General features: G+C 42.0%; 1 protein-coding gene across 1 annotated transcript in view; it reads left to right on the forward strand.

Moving 5' to 3' along the window:
* XXYLT1 (xyloside xylosyltransferase 1) overlaps window positions 1-18,085 on the forward strand; it is a 268,169-nt gene that overhangs the window by 131,560 nt on the left and 118,524 nt on the right. The window contains exon 3 of the mRNA XM_044289028.1: window positions 14,672-14,804. Coding sequence (XP_044144963.1) covers window positions 14,672-14,804 — 133 coding nt within the window. The remainder of the gene's footprint in view (window positions 1-14,671; window positions 14,805-18,085) is intronic.

The raw sequence follows: 18,085 nt of genomic DNA on the forward strand, positions 1-18,085 counted from the left end.
CATGTTACTCCATCCATACTGGAGCACGGGACCCGGTATTGTGATAGTTATTTAATCCCTGCCGATCTAACAGTTATGAACTGTCCTAACTGGAATACCCTTATAAGAGTGCACTGCCTTACAGTAATGGGTGCCAGAGCATGTTGTCCTGTTTACCAGGTCTCCTCTGTGGGCAGATCCTATCGAGGTTTGCTGCTGTACTTGAGCTGTATACGTGGATAACTGCCATCCAAAAGAGTCAACGGTTATCTAATGTGTATGTGACAAATAAGTGTTCTGGTGACATTGTAACACTTGGATGGCCACTCTGAAATAACGACTCACATTATCCATCCTTTTTGGAACCTACATTATAAGAGACAATTTGTACCTACTTCCACAGGAGAATATGTAGATGAATGCTATTATCAAATCATTTTTACATTTTAGAAACTAGTAAAGAGAGAGCACATTGACAGTGTATTTATAACTAATAAGAAGATTTTTTGAGCTTTTGGGCACTGATAGGGCTTGCAATGTAAATTTTACCAGCAAAGCACAACAAATTGGTCAGAGAGCAGTGTGTAACAACATTACTTTGCAGCGTGCACACTTATCCTGGAGTCTCCACAAAGCTTCCTGTTATGTTACCGTCTTGGAAAAACATCATCGTCATCATGTTTTCACATGTTATTCAAGTCCTTTTAGAAGTCTCATGTTAAGCCTATAATTGTTTGAAATTAGCAATATTAGTTGGACCAACCTGCTTATTTCTTCAGATTGCCCTGCCCCTCTTTTTGTATTTTGATGACATCTTAAAGGACCATGAGCAGTAAACTTAAAATGCAAGTAGGCTTATAAAAGGCACTGAGAATGTTTACAAATGTTTTGTAAAAGTTCTGAGAACTTATCAAACCCAAGGTGTAAACTGAGATAAAGTTGTTATTTCAGGCCTAGTTATTTCCCTGCCAATAATAAGTTTCCTGTCCACTTGTATGTTTGACACCACTGTCATCTCATCTCCAATTTGAAATGACTGTTAAGCATGTGTACTCATTCACATAATAAATGTTAAAGTGGTTGTCCAGGTTCTGAGCTGAACCTGGACATAACCTCATGTGTACTCATTTAGCATGTACGAGTAGAGCTGCGCTATAAGACCGTCCATTTGTGCCAGTGACGTTACCGGGCTCACTGCTAGGCAAAAGCCTCTGCTTTGCATATTCATGGGAAGCCCAGTACGTCACCGGTAGTGAAGAAAAATCTCCGATGCTCCACTCATACATGGTAAACGAGTGTAGAAGATGTTATGTCCAGGTTCTGCTTTGAATCCAGACAACTCCTTTAAAGGGAGTCTGTCACCTCAGTTTCACCAATATAATTAACAACATAGAAGATTGCAAACACTTTCCAAGCATACCTGTGTGTACCGTGTGTCTGTATTCCATGTCCAGGAAAAGCACTTTTATTCTGCTGAAAAACGGCTCCCAAGTGTCAGCTGAAAGTGAAAGTAGAAATAGGTTTCACTCCTGACTCAATATATCTTCTGATATAGTGGATCTAATGCTCTGGTATAGTTTGAACGGTTGGAATGCCAGCTTTCAAGCAAGGTCAGGCCCATATTTCTAGCTGGTACCAATCCTAAGATATGAGCAGCTAAAGCAGCCCTCCCCTCTTCAGTCTGGTTTGCTTTGGGCACTTGGAGCAGCAGAGCCGGGCACTTAGGAGCTGTTTTCCAGCAGAATAAAGGTGTTTTTCCTGGATACAGGTATACTTGGAATGTGTCTGCAATCTTCTGTGGTACAGTGCTCTTAGTTTGGTGAAAAAGAGACTCCCTTTAAAGCATTTAGAGATGGCCATAGACACACATACAACTCACCTGATAAACCCATCGAAAGCATGGCTGGACTGGGATTTAAAAAAAATCTAAAAGCAACCCATGTTGTAGCTGGGCCCAAACTGAAAGACGATGGGACCAACATGAGTGTAGGTGGGGTCAACTCAAGTAGGTAGGGCCATCAAAACCATAGAAGGGCAGTATATTGTGCTACAATTTGCAGCAGAACCAAATAACAAAGTACAAATACTGCCGAAGCAGGACCAAACACTACAGTGCAGCACAATATACTGTCCCAGCAGAACTGGCGTCAGATCATTCACCTCGATACAGAATTATTGCTTGTCGGCAGCTGTTTACGCAGGGTCATGTGTTGCTGATACATGATGATTTTAAGTGCCTTGTAAATGATTGATCACTTGACAAATAAGCATTTTCCTAATTTCTCGGATGATATGTAGCATGTTTACACAGGGCAATTATCAGGAGCTAGCATTTGTACAAAGGTTCTGTCCTGATAATTGCCCAGATAATCAGTCCATGTAAATAGGCCTAAAGGCTAGGTTCACATCTGCATTGAAAGAACCCTTCGCTTAAATTTGCTAAAAACAAAATAATGCAGACTGTGGTGTTTTTTGTGTGGTGAAAAGGCAGAAATTGAAATGATATATTGAATATACGCCTATAAATACAATAGAGCAAATAACATGGGGATAGGCGCTAAAACAAAATAATAATGTCTTTATTAATTGTCTGATTAAGAAATAAGGGGTATCAACCGTCAGTATAATGTGCAAAACTGACTTTAACAATTGTGAAAACACTGATATATACCAAATAGCACCACCATCTGGATTGCCAGTGTAGTCTCACAAGCTACTAGCATAAGGGGCTCATTCAACCACAGGGTTCAAGATGTGTATCCCAGGGTGAAAGGTATCAAGGGGATGTATTGGTATGGGAATTTCACCAAACACCACTCCAAAACAGTGAGAGCCAGCGCGCAGACTCTCACTGCACTAATAATCACAGGTGCTGGACTATGGCAGAGCAATAGCATTCACTCCAGGTGGATTAAAGGAGCAATGGTTGCCCTGACATGTCCCTTATTTGCAACAGCTCAACGCTGCGTTTCCATGCATTGGGAATGCATTTCATCAGGAGCTATGTGCACCAGGTTAATACTAGAGCCCAGAGCCTCAGTGTTGTTTTAATAACCGAGGTAATGGACAAACAAACAGTCAGTGATAGAGATCCCTGCCTAGCACCGTTTTCCTCTAGTGTGAGGTACGGAGCTTTACAAACAGTCACTATCCTGCCTGAGCTAGCAACCTCTAGGCTGAGGTGCTGCGTGCTAGTGTGCATGTAATCCGGCACTGTGATGGCCGCAAAGCGGCCCACAGAACACCGAGCTTTACAGGGTGAAACCCCGCCCTGTTAGACACTCCTCCGTCAATCAGCCAATCCGGCCAGGAGGCACGGCACAAGGCAAACTAAAGGCTGAAGGGTGGAGGAACAAGGTGAGTCACAGGGAAAGCGCAGCAAGCGCCACATAAACAAAGCAAGGAATTTACAAAGCGGCTTTATATATTTATCGCAGCATGGACATCTTTATTATAATATACAGTGAAGGAGAGTCACTCCAAGAGAAGTGTGTAAAAACGGACAGACACATAGATTCATGTGTGTAGCCACTTGTATCAATGATCACACACATGAATCCACTTCTCATAGTGCATTGTACAGTAACACAAAGAAATCAGCCTGGTCACTAGATGAACGGGACGTATGAGATCGCATCATTGAGGCCGGATGGTTTGATGGTATTCAGAGAAAAAATCCATCTCGCCTCTTTTTGCAACAATATGCGATCATAATCACCGCCCCTTGGTGACGGCTTCACAGAGTCGATCACTTGAAATTTGACCGAAGATGTATCCCCCCTGTGAAGGTCAAGAACATGACGAGCAATTGGCGTATCTTTGAGATTGGTAATATCCAAAATATGCTCCCCAATCCGTCTTCTTAGCTCTCTGATGGTTTTACCCACATATTTGATGCTGCATATACATGTCATTAAATACACAACACCAACTGACTTGCAATTGTGGAAAGACTTAATGAAGAACGTTTTATCCGCAGTGCTGTTAGTGAAGCTTTTGGATTTTTTAATGAACCCACAAAATTTACAGGATCCACAAGGAAACGTACCTGTAAGTGGGTTTCGCAGCCATGACTGCGGACGGGGGCTGATGTACAGACTATGTGTCAACATATCACGTAAATTATTGTTGCGGCGATAAGTGACTGAAGGGTTGGCTGAAATCATCCCACCAATATCCGGATCGGATTTCAAAATGTCCCAGTGCTCGTTAAGGACATGGCGCACCTCGTCATGGGCGCCGTCAAAAGTCCCAATGATCCTCACAATATTCTCACTATTGTCCCTCTTTTTCGGAGACAACAACCGATCCCTGTTAGTACTCATTGAGTGCTGGTAAGCCTGCTTTAGACACTGCTGAGGATAACCACGACACTGAAACCTCTGCTGGAGATCTTTAGCAGCCACCCTAAAATCACTGAGATGAGAACAATTCCTCCTAACCCTCAAGTATTGGCCCTTAGGGATTCCTCTCCTAAGGGCCACAGGGTGCGCACTGTCCCATTTCAAAAGGTTATTGGTAGCTGTGGGCTTTCTGAAAACGTTGGTACTAATATGCCCATCAGCAGACAATGAAATGGACAGATCCAGGAAGGAAATGTTCTTCAAATCCATTTCTGAGGTGAAAAAAAGTCCCACGGTGTTGTTGTTGAGGACCGCAACAAATTCACGGAACAATTCACTATCGCCCCCCCACAGGATCAGCACATCATCGATGTACCTGATCCAGAGGGGGACAACATCCGTGAATCGCTCCATATCTTCACAAAACACTACCTCCCTCTCCCACCAGCCCAGGTAGAGGTTCGCAAAAGTCGGGGCACAGGGACTGCCCATTGCGACCCCCCTGAGCTGGTGGAAGATAGAGCCATCAAACAAAAATACATTGTGTGTGAGTATGAAACTCAACAATTCCATTACAAAGGCATTATGGGCCCTATATTGTTCACCCCTCTGCTGAAGGAATGTTAGGATCGCTCCACAGCCCAATCCGTGAGGGATTGAGCTGTAGAGCGCCTCCACATCCAAACTGGCCAGATAGGTACCACTGTCACATTGGACACCATCCAAGCGTCCCAGCACATCCATAGTATCCCTTACATGTGAGGGCAAGCTGTTAACAAATGGACGCAGGATGGTATCAACATAAGTACTGATATTGGCTGTCAAACAATTGTTTCCAGACACTATCGGCCTCCCCTTTAGAGGTTCATACCCCTTATGAACTTTGGGGAGACTAATAAAAGGCCGCAGTGACTGGGTGTGAAGGTAACAAAAAGGCCAATTCAGTCTTGTCAATGAGTTTCTTCTCAAGGGCTTGGTTCAAAATACAGGACAATTCCACCTTATAAGTTGGCGTGGGATCAGACGGAAGTAGTTCATATGTAAGCTTGTCCCTGAGCACGCTCATACACATATTACGATATTGTTCGTGCCCAAGGACAACAATATTTCCGCCTTTGTCTGATGATTTAATCACCACTTCTTTGTCCTGTTGCAATAACCACAAGGCCCCTAGTGAAAAGGCAGACACCATGAGGAGCCCAATGGACATAAGTCAGTTATAAGTCAGTGGTGTCCATCTGGCGTTATTAAAGGGGTTCTCTGGTAATTAAGAAAATGAAAATACTTACCGTAAATATTACTTCATTATAAATATATTACCAAATACCTTTCATTAGTTATAATGGCTCGTTTTGTTTGGGGAGCAATCATTAGGAAAAATAAAATGGCCGCCATCCTACTAGTTCACAAAAAACCTGCCCTAATTACACAGGAGGACAAGTTAAAGAGCTGCGCGATCTTCCTCTCTTACTTGTAAGGAATTATGATCCTGTATACAGTTTAATATGATCTTCCGATGAATCTCTGTGGTAATGGAGTTCATTAGGAGACATGAAGTACAGAGAGGATAGTGGGGATGTAGATAATGAGCAGCAGCACTTGTATGCAGTCTCCATTGCCACAGCCCCACATTACCAGTCCTGTTTATCCCCTCTGTACTTCATGTCTCCTCATGAACTCCTTTCCTACAGAGATTCAGCTCAAGATCTTATCTGTATTCAGGATCATAATCCCTGACAAGCAGAGAGGAGGATGAGGCAGCTCTTTAGCTCAGTGTTGTAAAGCAACTTGTCCTGCTGTGTGATTAGGACAGGTTTTCTGTATACTAATAGGACGGCGGCCATTTTATTTCTCCTAATGATTGCTCCCTAGACAAAATGAACCACTATAACTAATGAAATGTATTTGGGAATATATTTATACTAAAGTAATATTTAAGTATTTTCATTTTCTTAATTCCCAGAGACCCCTTTAATGTCCCTCATATAACAGTTCCAGCTCTCGCTAATTTAGGTTTTCTGTTCCTGTGACAGAACAGAAACCAGGAAATGTGAATACGGATGTGAAACCATCCTAAAAGTAGACGCATTTTTCAAAATATCAACTTTTTTGAACTGGTCATGGGGTAATAGCTGTATCATTCATTGGGGTACTCAAAGAGGCCTTCAAAATGTCTAAATGGTGAAGGGGCTAAGCAGAACTTTGGCACTAGACTTTCTTATATGGAGTAATTATTTTTATGTCTTGTTCAGTTTTGAATCATTCTGGTAATTGGCGACTGTATATGTACACAGACTGCCATAGATTTGTGTCCTGGGTTTTACAGTGTCCGCAGTGTGAACAAGATTTTATGAACGCCCATCCACGTGCTGCAGAAAGAAAACTGGAGAGTAAATTGACCTGCAGTAGGGATTACCTCAAGTCAAATTATGTGCGGATATACTTCAGAAATAGTTCCACAGCGTGTGGATGAGATTTTTTTTTTTTTTTTACTGACTTTGTTAATTGCACATACTTAAAAAAAAAAAAAAAAAAAAAAAAAAACAACAACACACTTTTGTCAGGATTTGTAAATGTTGCTTGTGATGACATAAAGTTAGGGTCATTGTGAGGACAAAAAATCAGAGGTATCCCCGTTAAAGGTACCCCGAGAGGTACCCCTCTCCCTGCGCCGTTCCTGGTTCCCGCACTGCCACTGCTGCTTCTCCCTGTGCACGGCTGAAAACATCTGGTGTGGGGGCGGTTGGGAGGCAGCCAATGGCAGGAGGGGACGGGGATGAGCCTCCCCTAGCATTGAAGCTCAAGTGAATGGAGCGAGTACTTGTAATTACACTACGCCGCCGCTCCACAGGAGACGAGGTGTAGTGTAACGACCAGGAAGGGGCACTCATAGAGCGCCTTCTCGACAAGCAACTGATAAGATATTGATGACCTATCCTGATGATAGGTCATCAATCTTAGTGGCTGGACAACCCCTTTAAGAGTTTAAGAGCATTTGTGATGATACGATAAGGTGTACACAGCATCTTAATTAAATGAGTTTTAGATTTAGATCCAATGGATATCCTCATGATTTGATTGAAGCCCAGAGGCGTAGGGTACTTGAGAAGGTTGATTTGTCTTTCACATCCGACAACCAGTCCCCCCAGATAACAATTCCCGTTGTTTCAACATATGGTAGAAGTAGTGGACGGATTTCATCTATTATATGTAAACATTGGCAGATGTTGGGTAATTATTTTGGTGATATCCCTGAGTTTTCTCTTCCACCATTGTTTTTATACAGAAGACCCCGCAATTTGTGGAATAGTCTGGTACATGTGGACATTAGTCCTAGTTCTAGCCAATTATAATAGTTTTTTCGATTCTAAAAAAGAAGCTGTTTTCCTTGCCTAAATTGTGATAATTGAACATTAAAGTTAAAAGGAGATACTTTTTGCCATCTTGGTACATTTAAGAAATATACAATCAGACATTTTCTTACTTGTAGGTCAAACTACGTAGTTTGTTTTGGTTTGTCCATGCAATTTAATTTATGTTGGTGAGACCACCATTGAATTAGGGCTGCATTTGAATAACCGTTAATCCTCGCAAAAAACGGATTGATCTTCCGGTTCCCAGACATTTTAAGGAAGCAAATCTTATGGTCAACCAACTTAGATTCTGCATTGTGGACCATATCTCATAGGAAGTTGAGATTAAAGAGACGTAAAGCTGTGTATATGTAGATATATATTATACAGTTGTGTTCAAAATAATAGCAGTCAGACAGCACTAACTTGATCAATCGCTGTTTATGGTAGAAATGATATTTCTACATGACAAATAATTTACTAGCAGGTGTAGTAGAGTAATAGAAATCCAACATACCCAACAGTCATGAAATGCATGCTGCTGATTCTGTGTAATTGAATCACTAATTGAAAGGGGCATGTTCAAAATAATAGCAGTGTGGAGTTCAATTAGTGAGGTCAATCATTCTTTGAAAAACAAGTGGCAATCGTTACCCTTATTTAAGGAAGCAAGGCAGCAAATGTTGTACATGCTGGTTACAGTGCATTTCTCTCTGAAATTCTGAGGAAAATGGGTCATTACAGACATTGTTTAGAAGAACAGGGTACCTTGATTAAAAAGTTGATTGGAAAGGGAAAAACATATAAAGAAGTGCAGAAAATGATAGGCTACTCAGCTAAAATGATTGCAAATGCTTTAAAATGGCAACCAAAACCTGAAAGACGTGGAAGAAAGCGAAAAACTACCATTCGAATGAATAGAAGAATAGCCAAAATGGCAAGGACTCGGCCACCAATCAGCTCCAGGAAGATCAAAGAGGGTCTAAAGTTACCTGTGAGTACTGTTACATTTAGAAGATGCCTATGTGAAGCCAAGCTATCTGCAACAATGTCCCACTGTTGAAAAAAAGACGTGCTGAAGAGGTTACAATTTGCCAAAGAGCACATTGACTGGCCTAAAGAGAAATGGCGCAACATTTTGTGGACTGATGAAAGTAAGATTGTTTGTTTTCGGTTTAGTGGCTGGAGACAGTTTGTCAGGCGACCACTCAACACTGAATTCAAGCCATAGTACACTGTGAAGCATGGTGGCGCAAGCATCATGATATGGGGATGTTTCTCCTACTACGGTGTTGGGATCATGGATCAGTTTGAATACATCAGAATACTTGAAGAGGTCATTCTGCCTTATGCTGAAGAGGAAATAACCTTGAAATGGGTGTTCCAACAAGACAACGATCCCAAACACACCAGTAAGCGTGCAACATCTTGGTTCCAGACCAACAAAGATTGACGTTATGGAGTGGCCAGCCCAGTCCCTGGGTCTTAATCCAATAGAAAACTTGTGGGGTGACATCATAAATGCAGTTTCTGAGGCAAAACCAAGAAATAGAGAAGAACTGTGGTATGTAGTCCAATCGTCCTGGGCTGGAATACCTGTTCACATTGGTACATTTTCTCAGTTTAAACTTTTGTTCCGTGATTTATGTTCTATTCTGAATAAAATATTAGAAGTTGGCACCTCCACATCATTGCATTCAGTTTTTATTCACGATTTGTATAGTGTCCCAACTTTTTTGGAATCCGGTTTGTACCTCTATACTAATTATATATATATATATATATATATATATATATATTTATATATATAACACACACAAACATATACACAAAATTGCTATTTTACATATAGTACATTTATACTGCAGGACTACCCCTAACAGATGTATTTATCTGTCGTAAAGAAAGACTATTATTATTTATTATACATACTGCATGGACATGGCACACAGGGCAGGGACCAGGCTGGGGGATCGGTGATGTAGCAGGCAGTTATGTTAGCATACCTAGTAACAATTTGAAGGCCAGAGTCTTCCTGAGTGGATAGAAGGAAATTGTGCCTGGACTTGAAGGAGAGGGCTGTCCCTGGCTGGCGTGCATCACCTGAGAGCTCTGGGGCTTCGGGCTAGCATTCTAGCTGGTACTGGTCTTCTTGGTAAAAGCTGATACTCTATCAGTGTAAGGTGACTGGCAGGAGGAGGACGTGTCACCATGTGGTGGATCCCGGGGACAGGACAGAGAGGGTTTTGATAGGATGAAACTCGCACATCGCAGGTCAGTGCTGTCATTATCATGCACATTGTATGATAATGACAGAGCACTGGGCACCGGAGGGCCGTTGCCTGCGTTGTGTATCACAGGCTGTAAAACGCATCGCAGGCCGCTGCTGTCATTTATCATGCACAGTGTAATGAGCCAACAGCCTGAAATGTGCACTAGCACCAGGCTGTGGGAAAAGTCAGGCTGGGCTCCGACAGCCCACTGCCTAGGCAATCTGCCCACCAGGAATTTTCCCGGTGGGATACATTGCCAATCTGCTCTTGCAACCAGGACACTTTCTAGGGCTAGCCTCCTCACCAACATAAGTAATCAAGGCAGTAAGGCCTTGGTAAGAGAGGTGACCAAGAACCTAGCTCTGGCTGACCTCCAGAGATCCTGTGAACAGATGGGAGAAACTTTCAGAAGGTCAACCTTCACTGCAGCACTCCACCAGTCTGGTCTTTCTGGCCACTCTGCCATAAAGAAACCTCTCCTCAGTAAAAGATACATGAAAGCGCGCCTGGCCTTCATCAAAGGGACTTTCAGACTGTGAGAAGCAAGATTCTGTGGTCTGATGAAACCAAGATTAAAATTCTTGTCCTTAATTCTAAGTGTCATGTCTGGAGGAAACCGGACACTGCTTATCACCTGACAAATACCATGGCTACAGTGAAGCTTGGCGGTGGCAGCATCATGCTGTGGGGATGTTTTTCAGTGGTTGGGCCCGGGAGACTGCTCCAATCAGCTTTTCCTTAGCGCTGACCAAAATACAGAGTCTAACAAGACAATGACCCTAAACACACAGCCAAGTACACAGGAGTGACTTAGGGACAACTGTGTGAATGTCCTTGAGTGGCCTAGCCAGAGCCCTGACTAGAACCCAATACCGAATTGAACATTTCTGGTGAATCCTGAAAATGGCTGTCCACTGACGGTCCCCATCCAATTTGACAGAGCTTGAGAGAATCTGCAGAGAAGAATGGCAGAAAGTCCCCAAATCCAGGTGTGTTAGGCTACTTTCACACTTGCGGCAGGACGGATCCGGCAGGCTGTTCTCCCTGTCGGATCCGTCCTTCCGCTGTTTCGCCGTGCCGCCGGACCGCTGCTCCGTCCCCATTGACTATAATGGGGACGGGACGACGCTCCGGCGCAGTATGGCAGTGCACGGCGAAAGGCCGCCGGACTAAAAGTCCTGCATGTCTGACTTTTTAGTCCGGCGGCCTCTGACCGCGAGCTGCCGTACTGTACCGGAGCGCCGTCCCTTCCCCATTATAGTCAATGGGGACGGAGCGGCGGAACAGCGGAAGGACGGATCCGACAGGGTGAACAGCCTGCCGGATCCGTCCTGTCGCAAGTGTGAAAGTAGCCTAAACCTTGTGGCATCATACCCCAAAAGACTGGAGCTGTAATCACTGACAAAGGTGCTTCAACGAAGCTGGGTTCAGACCTGAGTGTTTTACAGCGCGTTCAACAGGCAAGAACCAATGATTCCCTATGGGAATGGTTCTCACCTGAGCGTTTTACAGCGCGTACGATCGCGCTGTAAAACGCTTGACGCCCCAAGAAGTACATGAGCTTCTTTGGGGTGTCTTGTCGCGTGTTCCCGTACATAGACTTCCGGGAACGCGCGACAATGGGCGTTCGCTTGTCTCTGTATACGCGATTGCAAACGCCGGTACAATCACGCATACAGAGCGTGACATCCCGAACGCTCAGGTCTGAACCCAGCTTAAAGGCTCTGGATACTTATGTCAATGCAAGATTTTAGTTTTTCCTTTTCAATAAATTAGCTAAGATTTTGAACATTTTGGTTTCACTTTGTAATTATGGATTATTGAGTGCAGAATGATGGATAAAAACTTCATTTTTATTTTATTTTAACACAAGTCTGCAACATAACAAAATGAAAAAAGTGAGAGTCTGAAGAGTTCCCAAATGCACTGTAAATTAGCATGTGATGTTTACAGATGGTGGCTATTACTGGCTGGTCAGCTGCTTGTCTATTCAGAAAATATGTTTTATTAATTTCACATCTGTATGATCTGTGCTCTGTACAGAAGAATGTATTAAAATGCAGTTATGAGTCATTAAGGAACAAGGTGGCCTACATACAAATTCCAGTAATCATATTGCAGTCTCCTGTAGTAGGATTAAATGTGTTGAGCACGTCACAGACAGTCTGTTCCCTTGTAGCTTTAGTGAAGAAAGCTGATTAAATCTGATGCATCTAGATTACATTTCTTACATAGGTGGATTTAGTAGACTTCTACACGAAGACGTACCGGTAGTCGGTTAATGAGCAATCCTTATTTACTGATGCAAACTTTTTCTTCTGCTTTTCCTAGAAAATATTCTGAACTATGAAAATAATGTATGGTAATGTTTCTTCTCTTGCAAGCTAAGCATGTTGTGTGTAAAGCCCCTAATTTATGTCTATTAAAGGGGTCTTTCTCACCTTTCATTTTTTTATGTCCATAAGTGTCTGATAGTGTGGGTCCGCCTCACATGTGGAGAATGAATGGAGAGGTAGCTGTGCATGGCTTTATCTATTCATGTCTGAGAGCTATAGAAACCAAGCGATATAAAATGAAAATACAAATTTCCATAATTAGTAAAATAGACATATACTTAATTTTGTAACATGCCAGGGTCATTTTTTTTAAAAATTGTAATCCCTCAGCACTTCACGGTGAAGCCTCACCCTGTTCTATAGTGCCATCTGAAGTGCAGAGACAGATGGCGCCATGGAACAGAAATCGGGTATTTTCTTTTTTTCTTTGTTCAACAATTTTGAGAGCATATTACTGAGGGCACTATAGACATATTTACTAAAGGCATTATGGTGGCATTTTTAATACTTGGGCACTATAGGAGATTTTACTACGGCCACAGTAGTGGGAATTATTCATGCTGGAGTCAATATAGCGGTAATATTATTGGGGGATTATAGACTGCATTATTATTACTGGGAGAATTATTACTACTGGGGGTACTTTTTTTCTTTAGTGTAATATTTGGGGGCATTGTGGAGCACTGTGGGCACAGTAATGGGGGAGGCAGCAGGATGATGCCATTGCTCTCTACACAGTGCATGATGAGCTCTGTGCTTAGAGATCAGGGAGCAGCTATGCCACTTTCCGCTTCCATCCTAGCGATCATGTGATCGCCGGGGCCCGGTGTCTGCACGAGCTACTGGGTTTTAGCACACCCAGATCAGCTCTGCAGTGAGGTTGTACAGCCTTGTGCAATGTCTCTGGGGCATTATTCCCTCTATAACTGGGGCTACTATTTCAGCCCCAGTTACAGGAAAGTCAGCAAAACAAATTGTAATGTTGAATGTCCCCCAAAAATCTTGTATGAAATGGGAAGATACTAAGTAAAACTGACAAGGAGACGGAATTAGAAGTTTTAGTTGCCAATGAACTTAGCTGTAGCAACCACTGTCAGGCAGCTGATAAGATCATAGATGGCATTTATCAAAACTGGTGTAAAGGAACACTGGTTTAGTTGCCCATAGCACCTTTCATTTTTTCAGAGCTCCTTTGGAGAATGAAAGGTTGAATCTGATTGGTTGCTATGGGCAACTAAGGTAGTTCATTCATGGAGGTGTTGATTGCAGTTACAAGCTATTAGGTATGATTCAAATGCTTTGTTAGAAGTGTTAAAACAGCATTGTAAGAAGTTTTAGTTGACAGTAAACTTAACTGTAGCACTGAAAGGAGCTATTTTGTCAGTCTAAGAGGGTGGAGATTAAGTTTGAAGGCTATGGACACTTTTGGGACAATTTTTATTTTATGATGGAGAAGTCAAGATCTATGACTTCCATTGACTCAACCTGGTCAGGTCTAGAATTGACCTCCTCATAGAAACTGAATAAATTAGTTTCACGTGACGGTCCCCCATGCTGATACAGCGTTATACGCTTATTTTCATTGAGGTACTCCAAAAAAGTATGTCTTAGAAAACCTTCAAACTGTTTACTCACAACAGATGTTAAACGTACCGGCCTATAGTATCCAGGCTCTGTTTTTGACCCCTTTTTAATATTGGCACCACATTTGCTAAGCGCTAATCCTGTGGAACGCTCCCTGTCAATATAGAGTCCTTAACTATCAGAAATAAGGGTCTGCCTATGACATTACTTAATTCTCTTGGGATACGGGGGTGTATGCCATCTGGACCCAGTGATTTGTCTATTTCAATCTTTTTAAGACGCTGCTGCACTTTTCCTGGGTCAGACAGGACACTTTTAATGGGAAATTTACATTCTGCATTTAATCTGACAGTTTATTTTCCTCAGTGAATACAGCGGCAAAAAAATATTTAATAGCCTTGCTTTCTTCTCATCACTCTGTAAATGGCCGAAACCTTCAGATTTTATAAGTTATGTTCAGGTGAACTCCAATCAAGGTGTAGAAAGTGGAATGGTAACCCCCAGAGCTAAATTTCAAGTGTCACATTAAAAGGTCTGAATACTTATGTCCATGTGAAATTTTAGTTATTCCTTTTTAATAAATTTGCAAATATTTCTAAAATTCTGTTTTCACATAATGTTTTCTCATTATGGGTAGCAGAGTTGATATGGTGTGCAGACTGATATGGGGAAAATGTTAGATTTTTTTTTTATATTTTAGCACAAGGCTACAACTTGGCAAAATGTGAAAACGTGAAAGGGTCTGAAAACAAGTAAACTGTTAATAGTATATCCACCTAACTTTTCTTTCCCTTGATTGATAGATATCTCTCGAATCATTCAGCTAGACTTGGATTTGAAGTTCCAGACCAACATCAGGGAACTGTTTGAGGAGTTTGATAACTTTCTACAGAACTCAGTTATTGGAATAGCACATGAAATGCAGCCTGTGTACAGGTAAGAGCTTTTAACTTTTCATATCTGTGCTGGTTTTTGGAAAAGGCTTGTTTAATGTTCTGGTGGTTGTGCAGCCAGTAAATATTGATGACCTATCAGGAAGGTCCGATTCCCGACACCCCTTCCATTCTACTGATTTGAAACCTTTAAGGGTTTATCACTCAAATGAAAAAATATCTTAAAGGGGTATTCTCACTTCAGCAAGTAGCATTTATTGTGTAGAGAAAATTTATACAAGGCACTTACTAATGTATTGTTATTATCCATATTGCTTCCTTTGCTAGCTTGATACATTTTTCCATCATGTTATACACTGCTTGTTTCCATGGTTATGACCACCCTGCAATCCATCAGTGGTGGTCAGGCTTGTACACTAGGGAAAAGCACAAGCCTATGTGGGGTCTCACAGTCCCAGCCACTGAATAGATTTTTCCTATGGTGTGCAAGCATGATCACTACTGATGGATCGCATGGTGGTCGCATGGAAACGAGCACTGTATAATTTGATGGAAATTTTAATCCAGCCAGCAAAGGTAGCAATATGGACAATCACAATACACTATTAAGTGGCTTGTATTAACTTCCGCTACATAATAAATGCTATTTGCTGAAGTGAGACAACCCCTTTAAGGCCGAATGCACACGGCCGTTTTTCACGGCCGTGAGCAGTCCGTGGAACCACGGGCTGGATTCCTGCTGAGAGCAGAAGCGCACGGCGTCATTGGTTGCTATGATGCCGTGCGCTCCCTGTTGCCGCCGCAATACAGTAATGCACTGATATAGATCATACCAGTGTATTACTGTATTGCGGCAGCAGCAGGGAGCGCACGGCGTCATAGCAACCAATGACGCCGTGTGCTCCTGCTCTCAGCAGGAATCCATCCCGTGGTTCCACGGACTGCTTACGGCCGTGTGCATTCGGTCTAAGTAACATTATTTTAACTACCTCAATGCAAAAAAAAAATAAGCTGTTCTCCAGTGTAATCTTCATATTTTTCTCTTTTTTACTCACTTATCTGGAGGACTTCCCTTTCTGTGGGCGAGCAGCAACTCATCAAGCATCTGCATCTCACAGGAGTGCATTGTAATCAGCTCTTGTTCACCCTTTAGGAACCAATCGGGGGTTCATATAACATATTAAATAACTTTTTGTTGGATTTATTTTTTTACGAACGGACACAGAAACAAACAACGTTCGTGTGCATGTAGGCCTTAAGGGCTCGTTCACACGACCATGCCCTTCTTTTTTTTTTTTTTTTTTTTTTTTTTTTTTGCGGTCTGCAAATTGCGGATCTGCCAAACACGCATGGCGCCTGTGTGCCTTCCGCAATTTTGTGGAACGGAACAGGAGGGCTATTATGTTATGGAAATGCCTGTTCTTGTCCCCAAATGGACAAGAACAAGACAGGACTCATAATTTTTGCGGGACCACGGAACGGAGCAACGGATGTGGACAGCACGTAAAGTGTGGACCTATTGAAATGAATGGTTTCGTATGCGGACCGTATGCAGAACGCAGAAAACGGGCCGTATATGGAACGCAAAATACGTTCGTGTGAACGTGCCCTTATTCTGTGGTTCAGTACAATCATGATGTTAGCAGATTTACCGTATATATGCATTATTTATATTTTTTCCCTCCTCCTTGCAACCTGTCAGTTCCCCCACTACCCCCATCTCCTTCTCCAGGGTACATGAGATCACAGCCAGCTGAATGAAGGAGGGCTGCTTTAACTCTTCATATCTCAAGCTTTGTAAAAGCCTATGGGACTGTCTGTGCTTTAAAACAAGACCAGAATGGCAGCATTAACCCCTCTACATCGGTAGATATACAGCCTGCTTTCACTTTCGGCTGCTATCACTGCCAACCTTATTTTAACATCTCCTGATGTAGAGATCATGCTGCGATTCTAGTCTTTTTTTTAAAGCCTATGCTATCAGCTTTCAAACTCAGTCCCATATCCCTAGCTGGTACCAAGCCTGAGACACGAGGGGTTAAGGCAGTTGTCCCCCTCCATCTGCTGTCCGAGGTCCACTCAGCCTGAACCATTAGTGCCTTTTCTCAAAGCCCAAAACTGTTAAGGGGTTAATATCTGCCTTTACCTGAAACGTCTTATGTATATAGAAGGCTTAACCTTAAAGCTCACCTACACACTTATGAAAGTGGTGTTTGAAAGCTTTATTAAGAACAATGGCCATTGCGACCACTGATGATTCTTTCCTTACTTGTCTGTATATTTTATGTTCACATATATTTAAAATCATAAGTTCCATTTTGCTGAGCCATGCCATTTGAAATTAATTTCCAGACAAAATATAAAAATAGCCATATATTAATAAATCAGAAGTTAGCACAGTAGTCAAGGTTTGGTAATTGTATTTCCTTACTTACCAAGATATTGACAGGTTTTGATCCCTTTGTTTTGTTGTAGTGGGCAATTTTTTGCAATAATGACAAAAAGCACAGCAATTAACCTCACATCAGTTAATTGTACTCTCTCTCTGTTCATTTAATGGTTCTTTATAGTTGCACTTAACCCTTTCGCTACCAGCACTATACATGTACGCCGCTAGGCAAACATGGCGAACCCTCGCAAGTGCCGGCAATAATGCCGATCCCGGCAATTAAAGGCTTTAGATGCTGTGATCCAGTGAGATCACCGCATCTAAATGCGCAAAAAACTCCCCATTTACCGGCGTCCCCTGCAGCCAATGGGGATGCCGGTAATTGATTTGAATGAGCTCAGCCTCGCTGAAGAGGTTGAGAACATTCAAAGTGCAATTCTTATTTTGGCCACCGGACGGCAGGCTAATATAAGAAATGAACAATTCTCAATAATAAGTCCAGTTTAAAAATACATGATTGTTCAAAATAAAAAATAGAAAAATAGATTTTGCAGGCTCATATATGAGCTTCAAAATCACTACAAATTTTTTTTAAAAAAATTGTTAAAAATATATATACAGTAGAGACCAAAAGTTTGGACACACCTTCTCATTTAAAGAGTTTTCTTTATTTTCATGACTATGAAAATTGTAGATTCACACTGAAGGCATCAAAACTATGAATTAACACATGTGGAATTATATACATAACAAAAAAGTGTAAAACAACAGAAAATATGTCATATTCTAGGTTCTTCAAAGTAGCCACCTTTTGCTTTGATTACTGCTTTGCACACTCTTGGCATTCTCTTGATGAGCTTCAAGAGGTAGTCACCTGAAATAATTTTTATTTCACTGGTGTGCCCTGTCAGGTTTAATAAGTGGGATTTCTTGCC

The sequence above is a fragment of the Bufo gargarizans genome, chromosome 4, assembly GCF_014858855.1.
Source record: "Bufo gargarizans isolate SCDJY-AF-19 chromosome 4, ASM1485885v1, whole genome shotgun sequence".
Classification (NCBI taxonomy): domain Eukaryota; kingdom Metazoa; phylum Chordata; class Amphibia; order Anura; family Bufonidae; genus Bufo; species Bufo gargarizans.